A 25976-nucleotide genomic window follows, 5' to 3' on the forward strand; every position below is an offset into this window, starting at 1 on the left:
GTTGGCCGCGTGCAAGGCAAATGCCCTCCCCACTATCACTCCAGCCCCGCTCCAAAAATTTTTTTAATACACAGTGCAGTGCAAAGTCCTGGTTGTCCCAGCTGATGTAAGGCGGGCACTCAGCAGATCTGGGGCCCTTGGAGGCAGTCAGGCAGTCCAATGGCTGGGCCCCCCAGGGGACCCCGCCCCCAGCCTCTCTCTCCGGGTTCCCCTGCTCAAGCCCTGGAGCTGTTTCTTTTTCCCTCTCTTTTTATTTTATCTTTTGTTTTGTGGGTCACACCTGGCAATGCTCAGGGCTGACTCCTGGCTCTGTGCTCAGGGATCCTCCGGGCAGTGGCCTGGGGACCGTAGGTGTGAGTGCGAGCGCCCACCATGTGCGCTGTGCTCTGTCTTTGTCCCCGAGCTGAGGTGGTTGGAGGTTCCAAAGCTTTGTTGAGGGTCACCCTGGCCTGTCTCCTGACTGCCCTGACTACTCCTGCCCTTTGGCCACCTCCATAGCGGCTCTCCCTGGGGTCAGCCTTTCCGGCCGCCAGCCCGCTTTCCTCATGAGTTAGAAACCCAGATTTGCTTGGGGGCCATTAGGTTTTTTTGGGGGGGCGGTGGGTGTTGTTTTGGGTTTTTGGCTTTTTTTTTTTTCATTTTTTGGTTGTGTGTGTGTGTGTGTGTGTGTGTGTGTGTGTGTGTGTGTTTCGGGGCCACACCCAGTGGTGTTCAGGAGCTGTTCCAGGCTGTGCTCAGGGGCCCAGACTGGGATTGGATGACGGACAGTGCTCCCGCCCTCTGCAAAACCTGAGTGCTCAGGGCTGACTCCTGGCTCTGTGCTCCAGGGATCACTCTGGCAGTGCTCAGGACCCTCAGTGAGGCGGGCATTGAGCCTAGGTCAGGCATGTGCAGTGAGCGCCGTCCACTCTGTGAGGAGCCCAGTCAGCCTTGATTTGACGCCCACCGCGTGGTGTCGATGCCTGTGGGTTCCAGCGCATTGGGTGAGGTGGATGGGGCTGGCAGGCCCTGGGTGCTCCCAACTGGGAGTCCGGCCACCCGAAGAACACGGGAGAAGCCCGTTGGGTGAGCCCGGTGCCGTTTCCGCTTCTGTCTGGTTCCGTGTTTCTGGATCCTTCCTGGCCTGCGGGGTGAGGCGGGCTGCGAATGACCCTCGGTCCCCCTGTAGCCCGCGTTTGTCCTGGGACTCTCGGCTTGAAAAGGGTCGCGGGTCACACTGGGGTCACTCGCATGTACCAGGAAGTGAAGCACAACTAATCCCGATTTACCCCTGGAAGAATTTGTTTGCCTAAGTATTTAAAAGCAGATTAGGGCCGGATCCCGGCATTGTAAACAGGGGAAGGTGGCCGCCTTTTCTCTGCCTCGGAAGGGAACTGCCGGAACGAGCCTCCCTCTCACCAGGCCCCAGCAACCTGACCGGGCAGCGGATTGTTCCCCTGGAGAAAAGCCCTGCTTGGGGGTCAGGGTCCCCCGTGATGCCCCCCACACTCCAGCAGCGAGAATTCCCCCCCCCCAACCCAGAGCCACTCACCAGCTCACCTGTTCCAGCCTTTTCTCGCCCCTCACATACTCGGCACGACACACACCATGTACATATCCTCCACACACACACCATCACATACACCGTGCATGCACCCCACATGCATGCACACACCACGTCACACGTGCCATCTACACGCACTGTAACCCGCACACCATTCCTGCACCACCACACACACACACACACACACACCCCATACCTACCCACCCCCTCACTCTACACACATGCCATGTGCACAGCCCACAAAACATGTGCTGCATACGGATAGACGCGCACCACGCACACACATGCACACACACTCCCTCCCGGGCCAGGGCAGCTGCTGTGGGCCAGGGCAGCTGTGAGCCCAGAGCTGTGGCCCTCTAAGAGACAGGGAGGCCCCCCCCCACCGCACCTCCTGAGCTGGGGGAGGGGGAGAGGGAGGGTGCCCTGGGCCGGGCCTGCGCAAACACACCTGTGCCTGCCCTGGGGTCTCCCCCTCCCCCACCCCAGCTGTCACAGCATCGTCTGCCCCTGAGGCGGGGGGGGGGGGGGGGGGGCCTGGTGACCCAGACAGCCTGGTGACCCCCGCGAGTGGGTAACCCCACAGCCCGCCTGTCACGGGGGCCGGGTCCCGCCCAGGCCCCAACTTCTGCCCTAACGGGCCAACATCACACCAGCGCCCCACGCTTGGATGGGGCTGGGTTGGCACGACTCTCGGGGAAAGGGGTCAGCGACAGGCAGGGGCGACCTCGGAGGAGGCGCAGGCAAATGGGAGGCCCCCAGCTTCCTCCCCGGCACCACGCGGTGACCCAGGTGGCACCCAGTACTGCCAGGCCTGAGCCCTCGACCGCCAGGCCAGGCCAGGCACCCCCAGGAGTGGCCTTCAGCCCCAAGCACCCTTGAGGGGGCCCTCACCCCTGAAAAATCAGATGAGACCACCCGTCTCACTCCGAGAGTGAGCAGAGACTCTAAAGGACTTGGGGGGCCGTCACCCACCTCAGGTTCTGTGGATTTCGGGAGGGCGCACCCGGCAGTGCTCCAGGCTTCCTCCCGGCTCTGTGCGCAGGAATCACTCCTGGCAGCCATGAGGGACCCTGTGTGGTGCCGGGGCCGAACCCTGGTCAGCCGTGTGCAACGCTCACGCCCTCCCTGCTGTCCCACCGGCCGGGCATGGCCTCGGTTCTGATGCAGTGACCCGAGACGCTGCAGGCCTGGGGTCTGCATGGCTGACGGTTCCCCCGCAGGCCAGCCCTGCTGGCTGGGGGACCCCGGCTCCCCGCTGACCGCCCGTCTGGGCCTTTGCAGGGAGGAGAAGGAGCGCTGGATCCGGGCCAAGTACGAGCAGAAGCTGTTCCTGGCGCCGCTGCCCTGCTCGGAGCTGAGCCTGGGCCAGCACCTGCTGCGGGCCACGGCCGACGAGGACCTGCGCACGGTCATCCTGCTGCTGGCCCACGGCTCCCGGGACGAGGTCAACGAGACGTGCGGCGAGGCGGACGGGCGCACGGCGCTGCACCTGGCCTGCAGGAAGGGCAACGTGGTCCTGGCGCAGCTGCTCATCTGGGTAGGTGCCCCCGCCGCCTGCGAGACCCCCGCCCCTCCCGCGGCTTCCCCTTCCCAGACCCCCCACCCGGGCCTGCGGGATCCGGGACCCCTGCGCCCACCCCCGGGAAGCCTTCCAAGTCCTCTTCCAAGGCCTCTCCCCAATCCGCGCAACTGCCGCTGGGGGCTGGGACTTGTGGGGGGCACAGATCCATGCACAGCCAGCCCCCCCACCAGCTGCACCCCAGCTCGGCCTGGGCACCTTTCCGTGACCACGCCTCTCCGTACCCACACCTTTTCATGGCCACGCCCCTTTCTGGGGGCCACCCCTCTCAACCACGCCCCTTCCCACAGCCACACCCTCTCATTGGCCATGCCCTTTCTGGGCCACGCCCTCCTTGATCATACCCCTTTCTGTGGCCACGCCCTCTCCTTAACCACGCCCATTTCCATGTCCACACCCTCATTGGTCATGCCCTTTTCGTGGCCACGCCCCTTTCTGGTGCCCACGCCCTCTCCTTAACCATGCCCCTTTCCACAGCCACACTCTTCATTGGCCATGCCCTTTCCGTGGTCACGCCCTCCTTGATCATACCTTTCTGTGGTCACACCCTCTCCTTAACCACGCCCCTTTCCAAGGCCACACCCTCTCGTTGGCCACGCCCTTCCGTGGCCACGCCTCTCCAAACCTTTAGTGGCCACGCCCATTTGGGGGCCACGCCCCTTCCTTGGCCTTGCCCCTCTCTTTGACCACGCCCCTTTCCACAGCCACTCCCCCTCATTGGCTATGCCTTTCCGTGGCCACGCCCTCTGTTGCCACGCCCTTTTCTGTGGCCACGCCCCTGCAGGTGAGGCCCAGATGTCTGTAGGTCCGCTTTCAGGAGCAAGGAGCATCCGCCATGTAATATGACCATGTCACTGTGTCGTTGCCCCACTGACCCCAGCCCCTGAGCCCTGGCAGGAGGGTGGACCCGTCCAGCTCCGCTCAACACCCACCCGCTTCCGTCCCAGACTCAGCCCCCAGCCCTCGGCGGGCCCCTGGCCATGCTTGGGGGACAGGGCGGTGTCCAGCTAAATTCAGAAAGGTGCCAGTAACGTGCGAGCTGACCTCAGGACACCCGGCGATGCGAGTTGGAGCAGAGTCATTCCGACTGGCACAGCCGTGTCCACAGGGAGCCCCTGGAAGCTGACCATCTTGGGCATCCAAGGGGCACTCTGGTTTGGGTGCACGGTTTTGGGGGCAGCATCGTGGTCGGACTGACCTGTAGAGGCAGACTCCCTGCCTGCCGCACTGGGACCACCTCCCGCCCTCGTTTGCACAGTTGGACGGACAGAAGCAGAATGGGCAGTCCCACGGGGAGGCCCTGTGTGCGTCTCAGTGGCACCAAGGAAGCACGTCTCTCCTTTAGCCAAGGAGGGGCCGGGGCCTGAGAAACAGGACAGCCGTAGGGTGCTTGCCTTCCGCACAGCCACGAGGGCTTCACTCCCAGCACCTCGTAGGGTATCCTGGGTGAGCTAGGAGTCGGCCCCGAGCACAGCGCCAGGAGTCAGCCCTGAGCACTGCTGGGGGTGGCCCCTGAACCAAAAACACAAATGAAGAGAAAAGCGGGTGGTGGGCAGGAGCTGTCCCGGGTTCAGCCCTCGCTCCCTTGCACAGTGCCCACCGGCCGGCCCCGGCTCACTCCCCGCCCTCTGTTCTCCGCAGTACGGGGTGGACGTGATGGCCCGCGACGCGCACGGGAACACGGCGCTGGCCTACGCCCGGCAGGCGGGCAGCCAGGAGTGCGTGGACGTCCTGCTGCAGTACGGCTGCCCCGACGAGCGCTTCGTGCTCATGGCCACGCCCAACCTCTCCCGCAAGAACAACAACCGGAACAACAGCAGCGCGAGGGTCCCCACCATCATCTGACCCGGCCACGCCGCCCCTGCCGCCCTCGCCCGCGCTCCACCCCCACCTCCCCAGAGCATCGCACAGCCCGGCTGGTCCTCCTCGCCGGGGCGCGGAGAGGAGGCTGCAGACGGACCCCCCCCCCGCCCCCAGACCCTCGGGGGACACGCGGAGACCCCCACGGGGTCGTCGTCGATAGCACACGGTGGCCGGCGGCGGTGACGGCAGCAGCGACACGCCGGAGACAGCTCAGCACAAGGGACACGACGAGCAGGGGGGAGGGGGCTGGAGGCAGAGAGGAAGGGGCCAGGCCCCCGGCGGCAGCCAAGCACACGCTCACCTCCACCTCGCGGAGCCCCCGGATGCCGCCTCCCCCCAGGAGCCCGCCGGCATAAATCAGGAACAAGCAGAGTTTGTCAGGTTTGAAGCCCCTATGATGGTATGTGTCAAATCAGTTGGAGCTAATCTGTCCGGGGAGGATACCGGCTTCATTACACTCCCTAGCTGAGTTCTTCCAGCATTACCGCTGCTTAATAGAACATGATTAGTCATCACCGGGAAGGCAGCGTATTAGGCGAGGCGCGGGTCACGCCGCACGCTCCGGCGGCCCCGGGATGTGATTGCGCGACGCCGAGAAGCACCATATTATCCCAGACATGTTCCGGCGAGCCCTCAGAGCCCTCCTTTCTAAATTCACTGTCATAATTTAGTATCTGTTTAATTTTTCAGTCCAAAGAGAGGAGATGAGCTCCCAAGTGTTATGTGACTGCCGTCTCCTTGGTGCAGAGAGAGGAGGGAAAGGAAAGAAGAAAAAAAAAAAAGGAAACCGTAAATACGGGAAATTTGGAAAATATGGGAAATTTCCAAGGGGAGCACACGCTCAAGCCAGAGGGAGCACTCGGGACGTTCCGCACGCCCGGTGAAAGTGGACGTCCACGGCTCTTCTCCCTCCCCAGCCCGCGAGAGGTGGTGTTTCCTTTGGGTGCGAGGACACCCCGGGCCTCTGTCCCCCTGGGACCCCCACAGCCCGAATCACACAGGCTCCTGTATTATGTCTTTAGATAAGATGTGTGAAAATCTATTTGAATAAAAGAGGTTCATAAATATGCATTGATTTTTGTACAGACAAATGGCACCTCTGTTAATTTATAAATTGAACTGGATGTGGACTAATAATGTGCAACTGGTTGAGATAAGGGGTTACAGATCATTGTACATGGGAAATATTCCCAGCAGTAAACACTTCCATTAATGTGATCTACAGCTTCGGAGAGGAACATCTCAGAGCAAGATGGTGGCACAATTTGCTTATTAAAATCGAGAAAGAGGGAAAAAATAGACACGGGGCGTTCTGGGAGGGGGGGAGAGGCCAGTGGTTTCTCATCATCGGGAGCGGGACCGGGGTCCGCCGGCACCAGGCTGCAGGGGTGTGTGCGGTGGCCAGGGCCCTGGGGGAGGGGGCTTCGCAAAGATCAGGACGTGCTGCTGGGGGGGGCAGGACCCACAGTGGCTCGGTCTGTGCCCCCGGGAGAGCCCCCCCCCCCCACGCTCTGCCATCCTGAGCGGCTTCCGCCTGACCTCCACCACACCTACATGCTGTTCTCTCTCGGAGTAAGGAACCGCATCAGAGGGGGAGGGGGCACCGGCCTCTGCAGGGTGGAGCTGGCCAGTGTCCCCCGACGCCACGCTGGGTGCTCGGATCAGGGGGCTCCCGTGAGTCCGAGCCCCCACCCCACCCCACCCGGTGTTCATTTTGTGTTTCATCGCTGTGCAGTTCCGAGACTCTTGGGCGGCGCCCGGCCGTGTATATGAACGTGTACATATTATTATTATTATACGTGTGTATAATAGAATATTTTCCCAGACGACTTATTTTTCACTTCTCCTTCCCCCCGGAGCCTGGCTTTCCTCCTTCCCACCCCCCCACCCCCCCAAGCAGCCTCATCCTGCTTCTCCGAGCCTCCCAGCCCAGGGTCCGGGCGAGAGGAGCAGGGAGAGGGTCTCCCCGTTTCTGTGAAAACCAAGGCCACTCGCATGTGAAGCCCCTACGGAGCGAAGGTGCCCCCCGCCCTCCCTCCAGCAGGGCTGACCGTGGCGGGAGAAGCCAGACCGTGGGACCCGTGACCTTCCTCCCTGGGGAGGCCCCCGAGAGCCTGGCATGTGGGGGTGTGAGAGGGGAGGGGTCTGGGGTCTGTGTGTGGCGCTGGCAGGGTGCCCCCCCCTTCTCTCTGAGATCACAGTGACCTGGTGCCCTCATGAGCCCCGGCCAGACACTTGGGGAGTCTCGTAAGGACACGCATGCATGGCCGGAGCCAGAACATGGCCCTCCACACCTGCCCTGGGACCCTGTGTGCCAGGGGCTCGGGTGGGCACCCCACTGTCCCCCTCTGTGAGTTGTCTGGAGAGAGGGACGCTGGGGCCCTGCTTGCGGGGACCACGTGCCCCCCCCAACAGACAGAGCTGTCTGTCCCCTTGTGCGGGAGTCCCCATCTGTCCCCGAGACCACCACCCCCCCCCCGCCCACCCCCATCTCGGCACGGTGCCCCATGCCGGTCCCACCCTTGCCTCTCCCTTTTGAGATGGGGGTACCCCAGCCCCACCCCACCCCCGCTGATGGCTGCCAGGGACCCAGTACACCTGCCCCCTCAAGCCTTCCTCCTTGGGGTTTAGAATGTTCTGGAAATGTGGTGACCGAGGGAAGCCTTGGTGCTAGGAGAGGTGGATGGCTCCCAACAGCCCCAAAGACGTTTGGAAAAGCTGGTCCGGGTCTCACAGGGGCTTCCCTGCCATGCCCCTCCTCAGGACACAGAGACACCCCCCAGGTCCCCCTGGAAATGTCTGTCCTTGGAGGGGCCTTTCCCAGGTGCAGGCCTCAGGCCCCCATAGCGATGCAGGCAGAAGAAGGAGCCGGGGGCAGGGGACGTTCTCACAGGACCCCCGCTCCCCGCTCAGCAGGAGGGCACCCGGGAAAGGGGGACCCCAGACCCATTTGTGTCTTCCTCGAGGTGGGGGCTCCTTTGTGAACAGATGCGCCTTTTGGGCCAGTTGAAATCAGAGTTGGGGATGATAAAACCCTCAAACGCCCGGGTTCTGGAATTTTTTCGGGGTCCACCTACGAGCTCGCCCTCCCGGAGGGCTCACTCACCAGCCAGCGCAGCCCAGGGCTTGGGGTACGGCTATGGGGTCTGGGCCCACCAGGGGTCCCTGCCAGAAAGGCGCTGGTTTAGCCGTAGTGGAATATTCTAGCTCGGCGCACAGCCCAGGGGAGACCCTTGCCCCAGGCGCCTGTGCCCGCGGGTGAGGGGGTCTGGGTGTGAGCAGCCGGGCGGGGTGGGGGACCCCAAGGGGCAGTTTGTGGAGAGCATGCAGGCTAGACCCCCACGGTGGTCCAGGCTTCCCAGCGGACTCAGGACCCTTGAGGGGGCAGGATGTCACCCCCATGCCGCCGGGGAATTCGTAGAAGGTGGCGATGTCGGGCTCCATGGGGCAGGTGGGTTCCCCGCCCATCCCTCAGTGACCCACCTCAGGCAAAGATGCCGTTGGGCAGCCAGCCAATAGCACCCCTCTCCTCTCTGCACCCACATTCCCCACCCACCCAGGCAAACTCGGTTCTTGGGGCCGGAGGTCGTTCCTCTGACCCCCAGCAAGACCCGCGCCCCCGCCCAGGCTCCCAGTTCCTCCCCCCATCCCTCCTGGGGGTCCATGACCCCCCTAGAGGATCGGGACACGGCACGGAGTGACCAGGGCTCCCTGGCATCAGCTTCCTGGAGGCTGAGTTCCGTCTGCCCACCAGGACCACAGGTCAGCTCCGACCCCCGCAGGCCCTGTGCCCCCCACACCCGGGAGCCCGTGTCTGGAACAGGGGGGCTTCTCCAGGCGGACGCCCACCCAGCCGCTCTCCCGAGGACCAGCCGCACCCCAAGGCCGCTGTCCCCCAGTCCCAGCCGTGGCCTTGAATGTCGGGTGTGTTTCGGGCGGGCGGGGGCGGCGTGTCTGGGAGGGGCCGGGGACCCTCCGCGTGTGTCGGCGAATCCCGTGTAGAACAGCCGGGGCACAGCCCGTGTGGCTCACGCGTTTGTTTTTATTTGGGGGGATTGTTTTCTATTACCTCATTCAGCAAGTTTATGTCCCCAGTGACTCACCGAGGCTTTATTTATATTGTTTGTACTGTAATTAAAAGCGGTGACAGACATTTCACTTGGCTTGTTACGCCCCACGATCTTGTTTGGATTCGATATGCCAGTTTGTACTCCTGCCTTGGGGTTTTTGTGTCTGCTGTACAGTATTCGGCGGGGAAGGCGGGAGGCTTTCTAATAAAGAGGTGAACTGTATGTCGCGTCTGCGCGTCTTCTTGGCTGCTTGGGGCGGGGAGGGGGGCGCCCCGCGTCGCCCGGCTGATGGGGGTGTCCTCCTGGACGGGGCATGGCCGCGGTCAGGCCGTCCCAGGGACGGAGCCGAGTCGAGAACTCTCCCACACACGAGGCAGGAAGCCCACCCAGACTGCAGCCCTGCCAGGAGGCGAGGAGACAAGGAGACGGGGTCTCTCCCGGCCTCATCACCCACAGGAAACCCCCAAGTCTGAGCCCTCCCTGCCAGGAAGGAGTTGGCCCAGAGTTCCAGAGGCTTCCATGGGGTCCGTTTCCAGCTGCTGCCTGGAGCCCGGTGCTGCTCTGAGGGTGGAACACAGGTGGGGGGAACAATGACCAGTGGCCAGCCTGGGTTCATCCCTAGCACCAGAGAGCGTCTCCCGAGTCCCGAGCACAGAACCAGGAGTCAGCCTTGAGCACAGAGCCAGGAGTCAGCCCCGAGCACAGAGCCGGGAGTCAGCCCCGAACACAGAGCCGGGAGTCATCCTTGAGCACAGAGCCAGGAGTCAGCCCTGAGCATAGAGCCAGGAGTCAGCCCTGAGCACAGAGCCAGGAGTCAGCCCTGAGCACAGAGCCGGGAGTCAGCCCTGAGCACAGAGCCGGGAGTCAGCCCTGAGCACAGAGCCAGGAGTCAGCCCTGAGCACAGAGCCGGGAGTCAGCCCCGAGCACAGAGCCAGAAGTCAGCCCCGAGCACAGAGCCAGAAGTCAGCCCCGAGCACAGAGCCGGGAGTCAGCCCCGAGCACAGAGCCGGGAGTCAGCCCCGAACACAGAGCCGGGAGTCAGCCCTGAGCACAGAGCCGGGAGTGAGTCCTGAACACAGAGCCGGGAGTGAGTCCTGAACACAGAGCCGGGAGTCAGCCCCGAACACAGAGCCGGGAGTCATCCCTGAGCACAGAGCCAGGAGTCAGCCCCAAGCACAGAGCCGGGAGTCAGCCCCGAACACAGAGCCGGGAGTGAGTCCTGAACACAGAGCCGGGAGTCAGCCCCGAACACAGAGCCGGGAGTCAGCCCCGAACACAGAGCCGGGAGTCATCCCTGAGCACAGAGCCAGGAGTCAGCCCTGAGCACAGAGCCGGGAGTGAGTCCTGAACACAGAGCTGGGAGTCAGCCCTGAGCACAGAGCCGGGAGTCATCCCTGAGCACAGAGCCAGGAGTCAGCCCTGAGCATAGAGCCGGGAGTGAGTCCTGAACACAGAGCTGGGAGTCAGCCCCGAACACAGAGCCGGGAGTCAGCCCTGAGCATAGAGCCAGGAGTCAGCCTCGAACACAGAGCCGGGAGTCATCCCTGAGCACAGAGCCAGGAGTCAGCCCTGAGCATAGAGCCAGGAGTCAGCCCTGAGCACAGAGCCGGGAGTCAGCCCTGAGCACAGAGCCGGGAGTCAGCCCTGAGCACAGAGCCGGGAGTCAGCCCTGAGCACAGAGCCGGGAGTCAGCCCTGAGCACAGAGCCGGGAGTCAGCCCCGAGCACAGAGCCGGGAGTCAGCCCTGAGCACAGAGCCGGGAGTCAGCCCTGAGCACAGAGCCAGGAGTCAGCCCCGAGCACAGAGCCAGGAGTCAGCCCTGAGCACAGAGCCAGGAGTGAGTCCTGAACACAGAGCCGGGAGTCAGCCCTGAGCGTCCCAGGGTGTGACCCCCAAACTAGACAGTTGTAGACCTGCGCTCAGTGGGATTCTCACCACAGCCCTGAGGAATCGGCTGGGGCCCCTGGCAGGTGCGACCACCAGGCCACACGGCCGCGCGCACTTGGAGATTCGCTCTGCTCCTGGGCGAGGCGGGAACTGCCCTCTCGGAAGGAACGGGACGGATCGAGGCGATTGTGCCGAGGGAAATAGAAAGTGAGTCGATTACCAGATGGTCTCACTCATGTGGAATGTGAATCGCTAAAGCAAACCAAGTGGCAGAAAACAATAAAACTAGCTCGAGCCTCCGCTGGCCACTGGAGGGAACTGGGCTGTGGGTGGGCGTCTCTGGACGCCGAGTCCTCACCCCGAGGCGTGACAGGAACCCTGAAACTGTAGAGTATGGAAAACCCGTGATTAATCAAGACGTCGCCTTTTAAAATCAGGACGCGTGAGCGTATTTAAGACGAATTTCCGTTAAGTGAAGATGTTTTCAGGTCCTGGGGCTGGAGAGGTCGGGCGTTTGCCTTGCGTGCGGATGAGCCGGGTTTGATCCCGGGCACCCAGAGGGTCCCCTGAGCACCTCCAGGAGTGATCCCTGAGCGCAGAGCCAGGAGGAACCTCTGAACACCACCAGATGTGCCCCCTCCCCAAAAAAATGTTTTTGAATTGAATCACAGTGACATACACAGTTACAAAGCTGCTCATGACTGCGTTTCAGTCATACAATGTTTCAACACCTGTTCCTTCACCAGTGTACCCCCAATGTCCCCAGATTTCCTCCCACCCCACACCTTTCTCTGTGGCAGTCACCTCTCTCTCTCTCTCTCTCTCTCTCATGACATTAATAGAAATGATGACTCTGGACAGGAACTGTGTTGAAAGTTCATAAAGTGATATACATGATAACCTTACAGTTTCTGTATTGCAAACCATAAAAGATGCCCTTCAAAATATATTTTTATGTCCTTCTTTCATATCTCTCCTCCCTCAAAAGAACCCTCCAGAACGCTCGTTGAGCGGCCCTGTCTAGGAAGCCCCAGCCCGGCTGCCCCCCAACCCCCCGCGCCACCCGGCCTCCCGGACTGTATTTGCGGGGTGAGTTTGAAACACTGCTCCCCTTTGCCTTGACTTCGGAGGAAGTGGTCGGGTTTGGGATTCATCTGTTTCCCTTTTACACTCAGACCCGTGACTGGCCCATTGCTGAAAAAACTGCTGAAACGGTTGGGTGAAAAATTAGGACACTCTTCCGAGGAGGAGACAAGCAGAGACGGGTTCTGAGGGCCAGCGAGGGCTGGGCAGAGCCAGGCAGGGCTCCTGCTGCCCCAGGCCGTGCCCCTGGGCCGCTGACCCTCCGTCCTCCAGGCCACCAAGACTACGAGGGAGGGGTGTCCTGCGCATATGGGTGGGCTCCCCTCCCCCTCCCACCCACCTGCCCCCTGACCCCCCATTAGCCCACCACAACCGTGTCCATCGCCTTTGTCTGCCGTCCCTGTCCCCAGCTCTGGGTCTCAAGTTTTTTTGTTTGTTTGTTTTGCTTTTTGGGTTACACCTGGCAATGCACAGGGGTTACTCCTGGCTCTGCACTCAGAAATTACCCCTAGCGGTGCTCAGGGGACCCTATGGGATGCTGGGAATTGAACCCAGGTTGACCGCGTGCAAGGCAAACGCCCTACCCGCTGTGCTATTGCTCCAGCCCCTGGATCTCAAGTTAAAAATCTCACCTGCCTCCCCCAGACCCCCAAGAGCCCCTCGGGCATCTGTCTCCCACCCCCGCTGCTCCTCACTGGGCCTTGGGGGCCCCAGGCCGACCACGAAGCCACCAAGTGAGCGTGTGCAGGAAAGGGGCCCGTCTCGCCTCGCCCAGACCAGCCTCCTCCCAACTGAGGCCTGCCCTTGACAAGGACCCAGCACTGAGGGAGTGACCGAGGCTTCCACAGGGACCCCCGAGTGACCCAGCCAGCCCGACCCAGCAGCCATCTGTGAATACGGAGCCTAATGCCTCCACCCCCCACAGACCCCAGCCTGGACCCCCGCCCCCACCCAGCCCATCCCACACAGGCCACAGTCACCATCCATCACGGCTCGGGCTCGGAAGGCGTCTAATTGGCCCATAAATGTGCCCGATCACCGCGCCGACACCCCCAGACACTGCAGGCAATTAGCCCTTATTTATCTGTGTGGTATTGACCACGGGTGTCACCTGAGCCACGCAGTCCACACGAGAAGAACGTTATTCACCCGCCAGCCACCACACTCACACACGGACACACATAGCACAGACCGCACGCACGCACACACACACACACATACACACACCACATGCATACACCACTGGCATCACAGGGACACGGACTCCACATACGCCACAGGTACACACAGACCACACACACATCAGCACACACGTGTCACAGCACCTATATTTACACACTGCAAGCACTTGCATGCCACCTGCATGTACACACGAGCACTATACATACCATGCACACATCACATGCATGTATACCCACGTAACACATACATACATATATGCACTTCACACTTGGCATCTACACAGTGTGCATGTATGCTCTATACACACCATGTGTACACATGTACCACACACGTCGCACATATATACCACACACACACACACACACACATGTTCCACATGCACCATCTACACACACAGCACACCACAGCCACAGACAGGGCTGGGTGGAGCCAGGTTCCCGGGGTTTGTCCTGCACGCAGCAGACCCCAGGTCAGACCCCCACACCTCATGGTGCCCCAGACACCACCAGGAGGGAGCCCCGAACACAGAGTCAGGAGTTAGCACTGAGCACAGAGTCAGGAGTGAGTCCTGAGCACAGAGCCTGGAGTCAGCCCTAAACACAGAGCCAGGAGGGAGTCCTGAGCACAGAGCCGGGAGTCATCCCTGAACACAGAGCTGGGAGTGATTCCTGAGTACGAGTACGGCCCTGAGCACAGAGCCAGGAGTGAGTCCTGAGCACAGAGCTGGGAGTCAGCCCTGAACACAGAGCTGGGAGTGATTCCTGAGCACAGCCCTGAGCACAGAGCCAGGAGTGAGTCCTGAGCACAGAGCTGGGAGTCAGCCCTGAGGACAGAGCCGGGAGTGAGTCCTGAGCACAGAGCTGGGAGTGAGCCCTGAGCACAGAGCCTCCAGGAGTGATCCCCGAGCACAGAGCCAGGAGTGAGCCCTGAGCACAGAGCCGGGAGTCAACCCTAAGCACAGAGACTGGAGTCAGCCCTGAGCACAGAACTGGGAGTCAGCCCTGAGCACAGAGCCAGGAGGGAGTCCTGAGCACAGAGCCAGAAGTGAGCCCTGAGCACAGAGCCGGGAATCAGCCCTGAACACAGAGCTGGGAGTGATTCCTGAGCACAGAGCCAGGAGTCATCCCTGAGCACAGAGCCAGGAGTCAGCCCTGAGCACAGAGGCAGAAGTGACCCTGAGCACAGAGTGGAGGAGCACTCCCCTGAGCACTCCTCTCTGACTCCGCAGCCCCGACTGTGGAGAGCTGGAATTAGTTCTAAGATGATCTTGGTTTTCATTTGTTTTCTGTTTATTTGAATTTTCTGATTCATCTACATATCCGTTACTTCTGTGATGCCTTTTTTTTTAGTTTGGTTTGGTTTGGTTTGGGGGCCACACCTGCGGTGCTCAGGGGTGATCACGCCTGGCGGTGCTTGGGGATTGAAGCTGGGTCATCCACATGCAGGGCGAACATCTTCCCTGCTGTACTATCGTTTGGCCCCTTCTATGACGCTTTTTCTTTCTTTTTCTTTTTTTGCTTTTGGGGTCACACCCAGCAATGTCCAGGCTTTTCTCCTGGTTCTGCACTCAGGAATCACTTCTGGTGGTGCTCAGGGGACCATATGGGTGATGGGGATCAAACCTGGGTGTCCGCGCTCAAGGCAAACTCCCCTCCCTGCTGTATTATCGCTCTGGCCCCGATGTGACACTTTTTAAATAAGGATAATGTGGACCAGACAGCATAGGGCTGCATGTGCATTGCCTGTGGGATGCCTGGGTCTGTCCCGTAGCACAGGGGCCCTTCAGCACTGCCACGGCTACCCCTTAGCCAGCCAGAAGGAGCCCCAAGGGATTGCCATTGTCCCCAAGGACAAGTGTGATGAACAATTACCACCCCGCAGTCCCCCCAGGCATTTAAACATGAGTCCCTTCAGTCTTTTAAATAGACGTGTGTTCGTTTTCAAAAGAACGTCATCCAGGGGGCCCAGGTGATAGCACAGCAGGTAAGGTGCTGCCTTGCCTGTGATGAGCTGGCGCTGGCCCACGTATGTCCCCCAAGCCTGCCAGGCGTGATCCCTGAGCTCAGCGCCAGGAGTCAGCCCTGAGCACTGCCAGATGTGACCACCAACACCACAAAAAAAAATTTTAAAAATCATTCAAACAATTTCACTCCTATGCTTCCCCTTGTATATTTGTTTTGAAATTAAGCCTCCAAAAGAAAATCTTGAAGACTAGAATAATTTAGTAAATGCTCAAAAACGCTTCATCTGTATCTGTCAAGTGTTAACATTTCAACAGAGGGACATCTTGGGCAGAAGATAGATAATTAGGGGCTGGAATGATAGCACAGTGGGTGGGGTGTTTGCCTTGCACGAGGCCGACCCGGGTTCGATTCCCAGCATCCCATATGGTCCCTTGAGCACCGGCTAGGAATAATTCCTGAGTTCAGAGCCAGGAGTAAATCCTGTGCACTGCCGGGTGTGACCCAAAAAGGAAAAAAAAAAGATAATTAGAGATGATAATATAAAGAGAAATGATATATGATAGAAATAGGAGAGAGAGAGAGAGAGAGAGGAGAGAGAGAGAGGAGGAAGGCAGCTGTGCAGATGCGTAGAATGGGCTGGTGGGCGGATGAACTGATTAGCGGTTAGGTCAGTAGGTACAAAGATAACACACAGACACCGTGCAGAACTGTTGTAAGTAAATTACCAACATCATGATTTTTTACCCTTAAATAAATAAGCACAAGGACTTCCTCTGTCGTAACCACAGGACCATTATGTCTCCCAGGACAGTTGTGTTGATATGATATAATATGCAGTCCATATTCAAATCTCCTCAATTGTCCCAATAATGTCTTTTAGAGCTGATTTTCCTCCCATACAAGATCCAATCAATAATCGCACCGAGCTCTTAATTGTCATGATAACCTACTTCTTTAAACTTAAATGAGCTTGAACAACTTTTCACGTCCAAAGGAAAAAAATTAGCCTCATGATTTAAGCACTCACGGCTAGGAAGCGGCGCTGTGTTCAGAGCCCGCCACTGGGAGGGGAAGTCTTTGTGGGGGTCTGACTCATCTTGCTTGCCCATTTGAAAGGAAAAAAGATTTTTTCAAAATAAAATCTTAGTTGGGGCTGAAGAGATAGCACAGCGGGTAGGGCGTTTGCTTTGCACGCGACCGACCCGGGTTCGATTCCCAGAATCCCATATGGTCCCCCGAGCACTGCCAGGAGTAACTCCTGAGTGCAGAGCCAGGAGGAACCCCTGTGCATTGCCGGGTGTGACCCAAAAAGCAAAAATAAATAAATAATAAAATCTTAGTTTATCTGCATTCTAATACCATTGGGAATGAAACTTCTTATGTTCACTGAACATGTGTGTTTATTACTTTTATCTTTGTATTGTTTGGGCTTTTTTTTTTTTTTGGCTATTCGGGTCACACCCAGCGATGCTCAGGGGTTACTCCTGGCTCTGCACTCAGGAATCACTCCTGGTGGTGCTCAGGGAACCATATGGGATGCTGGGAATCGAACCCGGGTCGGCTGCGTGCAAGACAAATGCCCTACCCACTGTACTCTCCAGCCCCTCCTTGCATGCTTTTTTAATTTTTCTCAGCTGAATCACTGTGAGATAGATCCTTACAAAGCTGTTCATGATCAGTTTCAGTCACACAGTGTCCCAACACCCGTCCCTCCACCAGGGCATATTTCCCAGCACCAGTGTCCCCAGGTTCCCTCCCATCACCCCCACCCCCACCCCAGCCTGCCTCTATGGCAGGTCCTTGCAGATTCTTTAAGTAAAAAAGGGACCTGGAGCGATAGCACTGAGGGTAGGGCGTTTGCCTTGTATGTGGCCGACCTGGGTTCGATTCCCAGCATCCCATAGGGTCCCCTGAGCACCGCCAGGAGTAGTTCCTAAGTGCAGAGCCAGGAGTAAGCCCTGTGCATTGCCAGGTGTGACCCAAAAAGCAAAAAAAAAAAAAGTCCCGGGGGGGGGGGTGTGCTGAAGTGATAGCACAGCGGGGAGGGCGTTTGCCTTGCACGCGGCTGACCTGGGTTCGATTCCCAGCATCCCATATGGTCCCCTGGGCACCGCCAGGGATAATTTCTGAGTGCATGAGCCAGGAGTAAGCCCTGTGCATCGCCGGGTGTGACCCAAAAAGCAATAAAGAAAAAAAAGTTCTCACACCCAGCAGTGCCCAGGGCTACTCCCAGCTCAGTGCTCCTGGCGGTGCTCAGGGATACACAGATGCTGGGCGGGGCTGTGTGTCCTGTGACAGGTCCTGAACTCACACCCTTCCGGTCTCCAGCTCCTTCTGGAACTTTGTCCTCTTAATTTTTTCCATGTCGTGTCCAGTCTGAGGTCTTTACACTCTCCCCAGCGCTGGACACTTTTCCCGTTATTTCATTTCCGGTTTATGACTTTAGGGGCCATAGTACCGCGGGCAGGGTGCTCTCCTTGCATGTGACAGACCTGGATTCGAGCCCCGGCACCCCACACGGTCCCCGGAGCCCTGCCAGGAAAGATCCCGCAGCGCAGAGCCAGGAGTAAGCCGTGAGCTCCGCGGATATGCCTCTCCCTCAAAAATTTATGATTTGATTTCACGTTCAAGAACTTTCACACTTAGAGCCTAAATCCATCTTTCCCTCCCCTTCTCTTGCCAGTGGAGTTACGTGCAGAAAGTACTTCTTCACCAACGTGGTAGCAGGCTCAATTTCTCTCGGGTGCTTCTATTACCTTATGGTACTTCATTTCCTTTCAACTGTTCATCCATATTCCGTTTTGTGTAGGCTTTCTTTTTTCCAAATGGTTGGCTGACAGTCCTGGCTGCTTTCTCAACGGTACAAGTCCTTTGCTGCGTTACTCATGGACCGTTCAGGTAAGACACTAACAAGCAGCCACCACACAGAGCCGGTTCCTCCCAAGGGACTGCCCGGGGTCCCGAGAGTCTGTTTATTCAAGAACCCAAGCCGTGGGCCAGAGCAGCGGAAGGTCCTGCCTTGCACACGGGGGGCCCAGGCTCACGCCAGCACAGCATGAAGCCCCCAAGCACCCCGGGAGTGACCTCGAGCACAGAGCTGGGAGTGACTCCTGAGCACTGCCCAGCGTGGCCCAAAGCAACAATGAGAAAAATGGAATTGGGCCAAGGAGAAAACTCCAAGTGCTGACAACAGACTCTGCCCACAGGAGTCCTGGTGCCTGACACCACCTGTCTCTCTACAGAGTCCTCTGTACCCCCAGCACCAACTGTCTCTCTACAGAGTCCTGTGTCTCAGCATCGCCCGTCTCTGAGCCCATCAGAGTGAACCCTACAGAGCCAGGAGTCAGCCCCGAGCACAGTCAGATATGACCCAAAACCCAAAAATAAATATAAAATCAAATTTCAGTGAAAGAAACGACCCCCTCCTAGTGGAAAGCAACTTCGATGTCCCTTTCAAGGATTCTCTGCTGGAAAAAAAAAGAATCGAGCTCGAACGTTCACATCTCTGGGAACTAAATAGTCCTTCAAGACGAAACGCTTCGGGGCTGGAGAGAGAGTTGGGGCTAAGACGATCATCTTGCATGCAGCTGACCCCCCGTCTAACCTCTGGCATCACCCATGGTCCCCCTGTCCTGGCAGGAGCCGGCCCTGAGCACAGAGCCAGGAGTCAGCCCTGAGCGCCCGCTTCGTGTATCCCAGGACCAAACCAAACTCCAGAGCTTGGTGGGCCTGTGGCAGGGCCGCCGTGTGGCCTGATTTTCTCTTTTCCTTTTTGGGGCCCCCTGAGTGGTGTGTGTTGTGGGGAGCAGGGCGGGGCTCAGGCCCAGGCGACCGTCAGCAAAGCCAGCTTCCACAGGAGACCTCAGCTTAGGCCCCAAACTGACCCCTGCTGCCAGGCTATAAAGCGGAGAGGAGGGGACGTGGGCGGGGGGTTCGGCCACTCCCCAGCAGCCCCCTCCATCGGCCAGCCAGGACCGGCCACGTGCCCCGCCCGCTGCCAGGGAGCTGGGACGTGACTTCCACGCTGGCTGGTTGCTGAAGGTCAGGTCTGGGCCTGATTAGAGCCACAGCCAGAGACTCCGGGTGGGCTCAGAAAGCCCTTGGGCAGCTGCCAGCCCTGGGGTCCCCATTCCGGCCTCCAGGTCCAGAGAACGGGACAGTTCAGCATCCTTTTTTTATTCAACGCCACTTGGTGGCCTTGTGGCAGGCCAGGATCCCGTCACGGAGACGGGCACGCCTCCGTACAGGGCCTGAGAGCCCTTTGCCGAGGAAACGGAAACCCCGTGGGGTGCCCCCAGCTGCCCCCGGAGGCGCATCCCCAGTGGCTGTGACAGCACTCTCACGTGGGCTCCCCCCTCCCACCAACCAAGCACAGGTGTCCCGAGTGCCGTCCACGGGGTGTGGAGGAGAAACTGAGGCACGGACGGACCCTCCTCTGCCGGAACAGGGGAGGTAACTGCCACCTAGGCAGCACGGCAGCTCTCACGGGGTCACGTGGATGAGGAGAGGCAGGAAGTGGCAGCGAGAGAGGGGACCAGCTGGGGACACGAGTAGTGACAGCAGCAGATGGCGGTCAGGTGCAAGGCGCGGGCCAAGACCTGGCGGGCCAGGCGGGCGGGAGGTGAAGGGTGGTGGCCCTGATGGGCGCTGTTGGTGCGGGTCTGTGAGGTGAGACCCTCCCCAGGGGATTCGCGTGACTTGAAACCAACAGCCGTCGTTTGTGGTTTCTGGGCCTCCTGGTCCTGGGGTTCCTCCCAACTGTCAGGCTGGGGCCTGGTCCCCTCGGGAGATCGTGCAGTGCCAAGGTCAGGCCAGGCCGGCGGCAGGCCCAGCATCTCCCTGACCGCCTCGTCCAGACCTGCAGCCGAGCCAGGAGCTGAGGCCCCAGCCTGGCCCCACCCACGCCAGCAGTAACCCCTGAGCACTGCCACGCGGGACCCAGCCCCTCCCCGAAGAGACCCCTCCGGCCTCTCCCCTTCCCTCTCGAGGCTCTGCCCTGCCTGAGAATCCCCCTCTAAACTCAGTCTTTTCTTTTAAATATCTTTTGTTTTTTTGTGGTGAGGGAGGGTCCACACCCAGCGATGCTCAGAGGCTCCTCCTGGCTCTGAGCTCAGGGTTCACTCCCAGGGGTGCTCAGGGGACCCCGTGGGGTGCCAGGGTGGCCATCTGCGTGGCCAGCACCTTACCTGCGGGCCGTCTCCCCAGTCCGGTGGGTCCCCATCCTGCCTGGCCCCAAGGAGCTCATCACGTCGGAAGGGCCCCCTTCCGCTGCAGGGCCTCTGGCACGACTTTGCCCCTCACTCACAGGCCCCTCACGCTACACACGCTCGGCCCCCTCCAGCCCTGCTCTGTGCGACCCCCCGGCTCCCCCCAGGCCAGCCTGATGGAGGCAGCCGAACGCAGCTTCTGGCCTCCATGGGCTTCTCTCGAGGCGGAGAGAGCCGGGGCCCCCAGCCCGGCTCGCGCTCAGCCCCAGCTCCGGACTCGCTACCACCCGGCCCCCCGAGCCCCTCCGAGAGGGACCCCCGAGAACAGAGGCAGAACACGCGCCACCGTGCGCACCCCCAAAACAAACTAATTAACTTCACAGATTAAAAGTTAAATGGAGCATAAACTCATAAATATATTTGCCAATCAGCTTTCTCATTCCTAAAATGCCGGCTTAAATGTTTCCTTCTTTCGGAAACCGATTTTTTCTTTTTTCATTTTAACTAGTACCACTTCTCTTCCTGATTTTTTTCCCTGTATTTTAATTTTTTGTTGTTGTTGTTGTTTTTTATTATAACACCGTGATGTAAACCCTGCACTAGTGGTTTCAGGTATTAAGTGTTCCAACGCCAATCCCACCACCAGTGTGAGTCTCCCTCCACTAATTTTCCCAAGTTTCTACCCGCCACCCCTGCCTGGCCCCTCGTAGGCACAAACATACTTCATATTCTTACAACACAAAGGCAAACGGGATTGTAAAATCTTAGACCAATAGTCGGTTTGTGACCATTGTTGTATCTCACAGCAATGCGACTAAAGTCAGCACAACCTTCTCATCGGGTACACTGGGACCCCCTGGGCTAAGAGTACTGTGAATCGTTGAAGGGGTCACTGTAGACTGGGTGGCCTGGGTTGGGTGAGGTTCAGCTGTGGAGCTCGGCCATCTCGCAGGTGCCAGGTGTGGCTTTAAGCAGAAAGGGGACCTGGCACCCCCGTTCCAGGAAGGCCCAGTGTCCTCGGCCGCCCAGTGTACCCGGGAACTCCAGTGTAGTGTTCTCTTGGAGATGTCATGCCGGGTCATTTCTCTGCCGGCTTCTCTTACTTTTTTTTTTTCTTTTTGGGTCATACCCAGCGATGCACAGGGGTCACTCCTGGCTCTGTGCTCAGGAGTTACCCCTGGCGGTGCTCGGGGGACCATATGGAATGCTGGGAATCGAACCCGGGTCGGCCGCGTGCAAGGCAAACGCCCTCCCCGCTTTGCTATTGCTCCAGCCCCTCTTGCTGGTTTTTTTTTTTGCTTTTTTTTTTTGTTTTTTTAGCTTTTATCCTTGGTTCGTTTCAGAAAAGTTTTAATTTTTCAAGAAGGAAAAGTTAACGGTGCTAAAACTGAATTTCAAAGAAAACTACGTTGAGAAAATTGTTGCCTGTCCTAAAATATTTATCCTGCTTTAACAGCAGCCTGACTCAAGTCTTGAGAATGCGGACAATTTCTTACTGTTTTTTTAGACCAACTTTTGTAAAGATTTTCTTGTAGTTTGTGACTTTTATTTTGTTTTCTTTGGTGGGGGGCATACCCAGTTGTACTCAGGGATGACTTCTGGCGGGGCTTAGGGGAACATACGGGGTGCTGGGGTCGAACCTGGGTCGGTAGCATGCAAAGGCCAGCGCCCTCCCCTCTGTGCTGTCTCTTCAGCCCCTTCCTGGGGGTTGTATTGAAACCAAGGTGACTCTTTTAAACGTTTAGACCTGGGAGCATCTGTGACACCAAACCTTCCCATCAGCAATTATGGCGTCTCTCTGTTACTCTGATGGTCTTCAGAGTTTAAAAAAATTCTATCCATTTTCCAAGCATGTTAATTTTTCATGTTGTTGCTTCTAAGTGGTCTTTTATAAGATACCTTCGTTCCCCACGCTTCATCTTTATGCCTTTTATTTATTTTTCTTTTCCTACTGCTTTGGTTATGCCCTCTAGTCACCATGCTGAATGAAAAGGGAAATCGTCACTTTCCCAGACCTTTCTTGCAGTAACTGAGAACTTCAGAGAGTCCATCCTACTTTCCCTTGTTCTCGGATGCCTCCACGGCCCCTCTGGGTTGTTCTAGATCCTGGTAGCTGCTTGGTTGTTCCTCAGGGGCTGAGTGGAATCTTCAGGTCCCTCTGGAGTGTCTGCGTCCGGCCACTGGCCTTACACACTCTCAATGGTGTAAGTTCCCCTATGATTATTCGTGAGCTCTGCTGAGTTGAACAATCACAGCACTGCTTCCTTGGGGTTTTATTTGGGTCAGTGCTGGGAACAAAGTCAGGGCCTTGTGAGAGATAAGTGCTCAGGTGAGTGCTCAGTGAGCACTCAGGTGAGCACTCAGGTGAGTGCTCAGGTGAGTGCTCAGGTGAGTGTTCAGGTGAGTGCTCAGGTGAGTGCTCAGGTGAGTGTTCAGGTGAGTGCTCAGGTGAGTGCTCAGGTGAGTGTTCAGGTGAGTGCTCAGGTGAGTGCTCAGGTGAGTGTTCAGGTGAGTGCTCAGGTGAGTGCTCAGGTGAGTGTTCAGGTGAGTGCTCAGGTGAGTGCTCAGGTGAGTGTTCAGGTAAGTGCTCAGGTGAGTGTTCAGGTGAGTGTTCAGGTGAGCGCTAAGGTGAGTGCTCTGGAGAATGCTCAGGTGTTCAGGTGAGTGCTCAGGTGGGTGCTCAGGTAAGTGCTCAGGTGAGCGCGAAGGTGAGTGTTCAGGTGAGTGCTCAGGTGAGTACTCAGGTGAGCGTTCAGGTGAGTGCTCAGGTGAGTACTCAGGTAAGTGCTCAGGTGAGTGTTCAGGTGAGTGTTCAGGTGAGTGTTCAGGTGAGTGCTCAGGAGAGTGCTCAGGAGAGTGCTCAGGTGTTCAGGTGAGTGCTCAGGTGGGTGCTCCGCCACTGAGTCACATTCCTGGCCCTTTGTTTTGCTTTGGATTGATTGATTTGGGTATGCTCTGTGTTTTGTGGGGTTTTTGTTTTTGTTTTGTTTTGTTTGGGACCACATCTGGTGGTGCTCAGGGCTGACTCCTGGCTCTGTGCTCAAGGCTCACTCCCTGCTGTGTGCTCAGGGCTGACTCCCAGCTCTGTGCTCCGGGCTGACTCCTGGCTCTGTGTTTCAGGGCTGACTCCTGGCTCTCTGCTCAGGGCTGACTCCTGGCTCTGTATTCAAGTCTGACTCCTGGCTCTGTGCTCAGATCTCACTCCTGGCTCTGTGCTCGGGGCTGACTCCTGGCTCTGTATTCAAGTGTGACTCCTGGCTCTGTGCTCAGATCTCACTCCTGGCTCTGTGCTCGGGGCTGACTCCTGGCTCTGTATTCAAGTCTGACTCCTGGCTCTGTGCTCAGATCTCACTCCTGGCTCTGTGCTCGGGGCTGACTCCTAGCTCTGTGCTCACGGCTGACTTCCTGCTCTGTGCTCAGGGCTCACTCCTGGACAGCTGGGGGGGACACTGTGGAGTGCCGGGATTGAACCCAGGTCGGCTGCATGCAAGGCAAAACCCTGTCCATTGTCCTCTCTCCAGTGCTCTTGTTCAACTTACTTTTCATTTGTACCTTAGAGCTGGTGTCATCCGTGGGGTTTTGCAGAATTGAAATCTATGCATGCATGCATTTCAGAGCTGTCACATGCGCTGTGGCTTTGGGACACAGTCTGAAATTCTCCCCAGAGCCCTCCCTGGCCAGGGGCCAGCTCAATGACCCCTTCCTGCTGGCACGACCACCCCCCCCCCCCCCGGGGCTTTCTCTGGCCGCAGGCTGGACCCTCCCCCCAGATCTGAGCACTTCCTGCTCCCCTGATCCATCAGCGAACCACCCAGTCGTTACCTGATGGAGAGGTGGTTCCAGCCCTTCCCCTGAAATAGCACCTCCCCCCGCCCCAGCCTCCTGGCTTGCATGTGTGCATGTGTGTCTTCACGGTGCCTGCGTCCATGTGCATCTGCGTGGCGCCTGCCCTTCCGGCCTCTCCTCTGCGAGCTGCCGTCTTGTCACTCCCCCCGTGGAGCTAGCGACACCTACCGCAAGACAACAACCCTTTGGACCAGACTCTCGAGTCTGGCGGGTGACCCGGGTTTGTTGGCGAGTGTGTCTGTGTGGTCCGGCTCGGAGCCGTCCCTGGTGCGTCCCCCGAGGGCCCTTCTCCCCATGGACACCCTGCATCCATCTCGTCCTGTCCAGCTTCCGACAGGAACTGCCCCCAGTCTTTCTGATCGCGAGTGATCTCTTTAATGACCGGGAGCCGAGGGGGTTTGTTTTGTGAAGGCAGATAGCTTGCCCCTGTCCCTGTATCCTGGCGGATAATTATCCGGCTAATCCTCCTCCGCGTGGAAAGTTTCCTTTGACACCTTGAGCCCTTTAATCCAGCTGTAATTGATCTGCGGTGAGGGGGAGGGCAGGGCCGGCCCTCAGCCCCTCTGTGGAAGCCTCCAGAAAGCCGCGCGCACGATGGTTCTTCCTTTCTCACAACTTTCTCTGTACCTTTCTGGTGCGTGGATGAAATTTCCAAATAAAATTCAATTTTCCAGAGTCTGTTTCTGATTCAGTCTGTTGACAGCGTGCTTTTTATTGATTGCGTGTGGGAGGGATGTGTTTGGCTGTGCCTGGCCTGCCGCTGTGGCTCACGGGGCCGAGGGGAAATCCCACCTGGGCGCCTGCATGCCAAGGGTGCCACCTTCTGAACGCCCTCCCTGGCCGAGAGAGAATCCTAAAAGGACTAGCGCTGGGGCAGGACTAACTCCCGCATCTCCCTGGGCTTAAATCCTGCACCTCCCAGTGATGACCAGATGCGGACCCTGACCTGACTCTCTGCTCCTTGGTGTTCTCAGCTGCAAGATGGGCCGACAGCGATGCCCATCACCCCCTGGCAGGTTTGTGACTGTTAGGAAGTAGAGTGCGGAAACGGTATAGAGGTCACCACACTTGTCCTGTGGCTGTACTCACGACACTGGTTCAAATCCCCGTACCGCATATGGTCCCCTGCCGCCCCGCCATGTATGTTCCCTGAGCCGAGAGCCAGACGTGGTCCTGAACGCCTGCCGTGTGCCTCCTCCAAAGAAGATGCTAGAAAACGCTGGCAGTTTGGCAGAGTTCAGCATAACACCTCCCCCTAGAGTTAGTTATAAGGGCTCCATTAGCCCCGCCCCAGTGCTCAGAGGAGACCCCGGCCCATCAGCACTTAGAGATGCGACGGTGAGGCAGAACGGAAGCTCAGCACAGACCAGACGTACATGCTGGGTAACCTGATTCATCGCGGAGTTTTCAGTAAACAACGCTGAAGCCATGGTTGCTCTCCTGAAAGCCCGGGGCACCCGCTTGCTCATTCCTTGTTCGGCTTCTCCTAAGAATCTTCACCGTCCTGGCGCCGGAGAGTGAGCACAGCGGGTCGGGCACTTACCGCACCAGGATTCAGGGCCTCACCACCCCCCTCCCAAGCCACGCTAGGAGAGATCTCCGAGCACTAAAGCTAGGAGTAAAACCCGAGCGTCTCTGGCTGTGGCCTCAAAACAAAAGCAAAACCCAAGAAGACTGGAGAGACAAGAGACCCGGGGTGGGAGGGTAGGGGGGTGTTCGCCTTGCACGTAGCCCCTCAGTTCAACCCC

The 25976-nt window shown here is 58.4% G+C and overlaps 1 protein-coding gene across 6 annotated transcripts in view; it reads left to right on the forward strand.

The window, feature by feature from the left end:
- AGAP1 (ArfGAP with GTPase domain, ankyrin repeat and PH domain 1) overlaps positions 1 to 6057 on the forward strand; it is a 502434-nt gene extending 496377 nt beyond the window's left edge. For all 6 annotated transcript variants that reach the window (XM_056122103.1, XM_056122124.1, XM_056122116.1 and 3 more), the window contains 2 exons: positions 2828 to 3083; positions 4767 to 6057. In XM_056122103.1, coding sequence (XP_055978078.1) covers positions 2828 to 3083; positions 4767 to 4970 — 460 coding nt within the window. In that variant the 3' untranslated portion in view covers positions 4971 to 6057. The remainder of the gene's footprint in view (positions 1 to 2827; positions 3084 to 4766) is intronic.
- Positions 6058 to 25976: the final 19919 nt, after the last annotated feature.

Source organism: Sorex fumeus, unplaced genomic scaffold, assembly GCF_029834395.1.
Source record: "Sorex fumeus unplaced genomic scaffold, SorFum_2.1 ptg000005l, whole genome shotgun sequence".
In the NCBI taxonomy this organism is placed as follows: Eukaryota; Metazoa; Chordata; class Mammalia; order Eulipotyphla; family Soricidae; genus Sorex; species Sorex fumeus.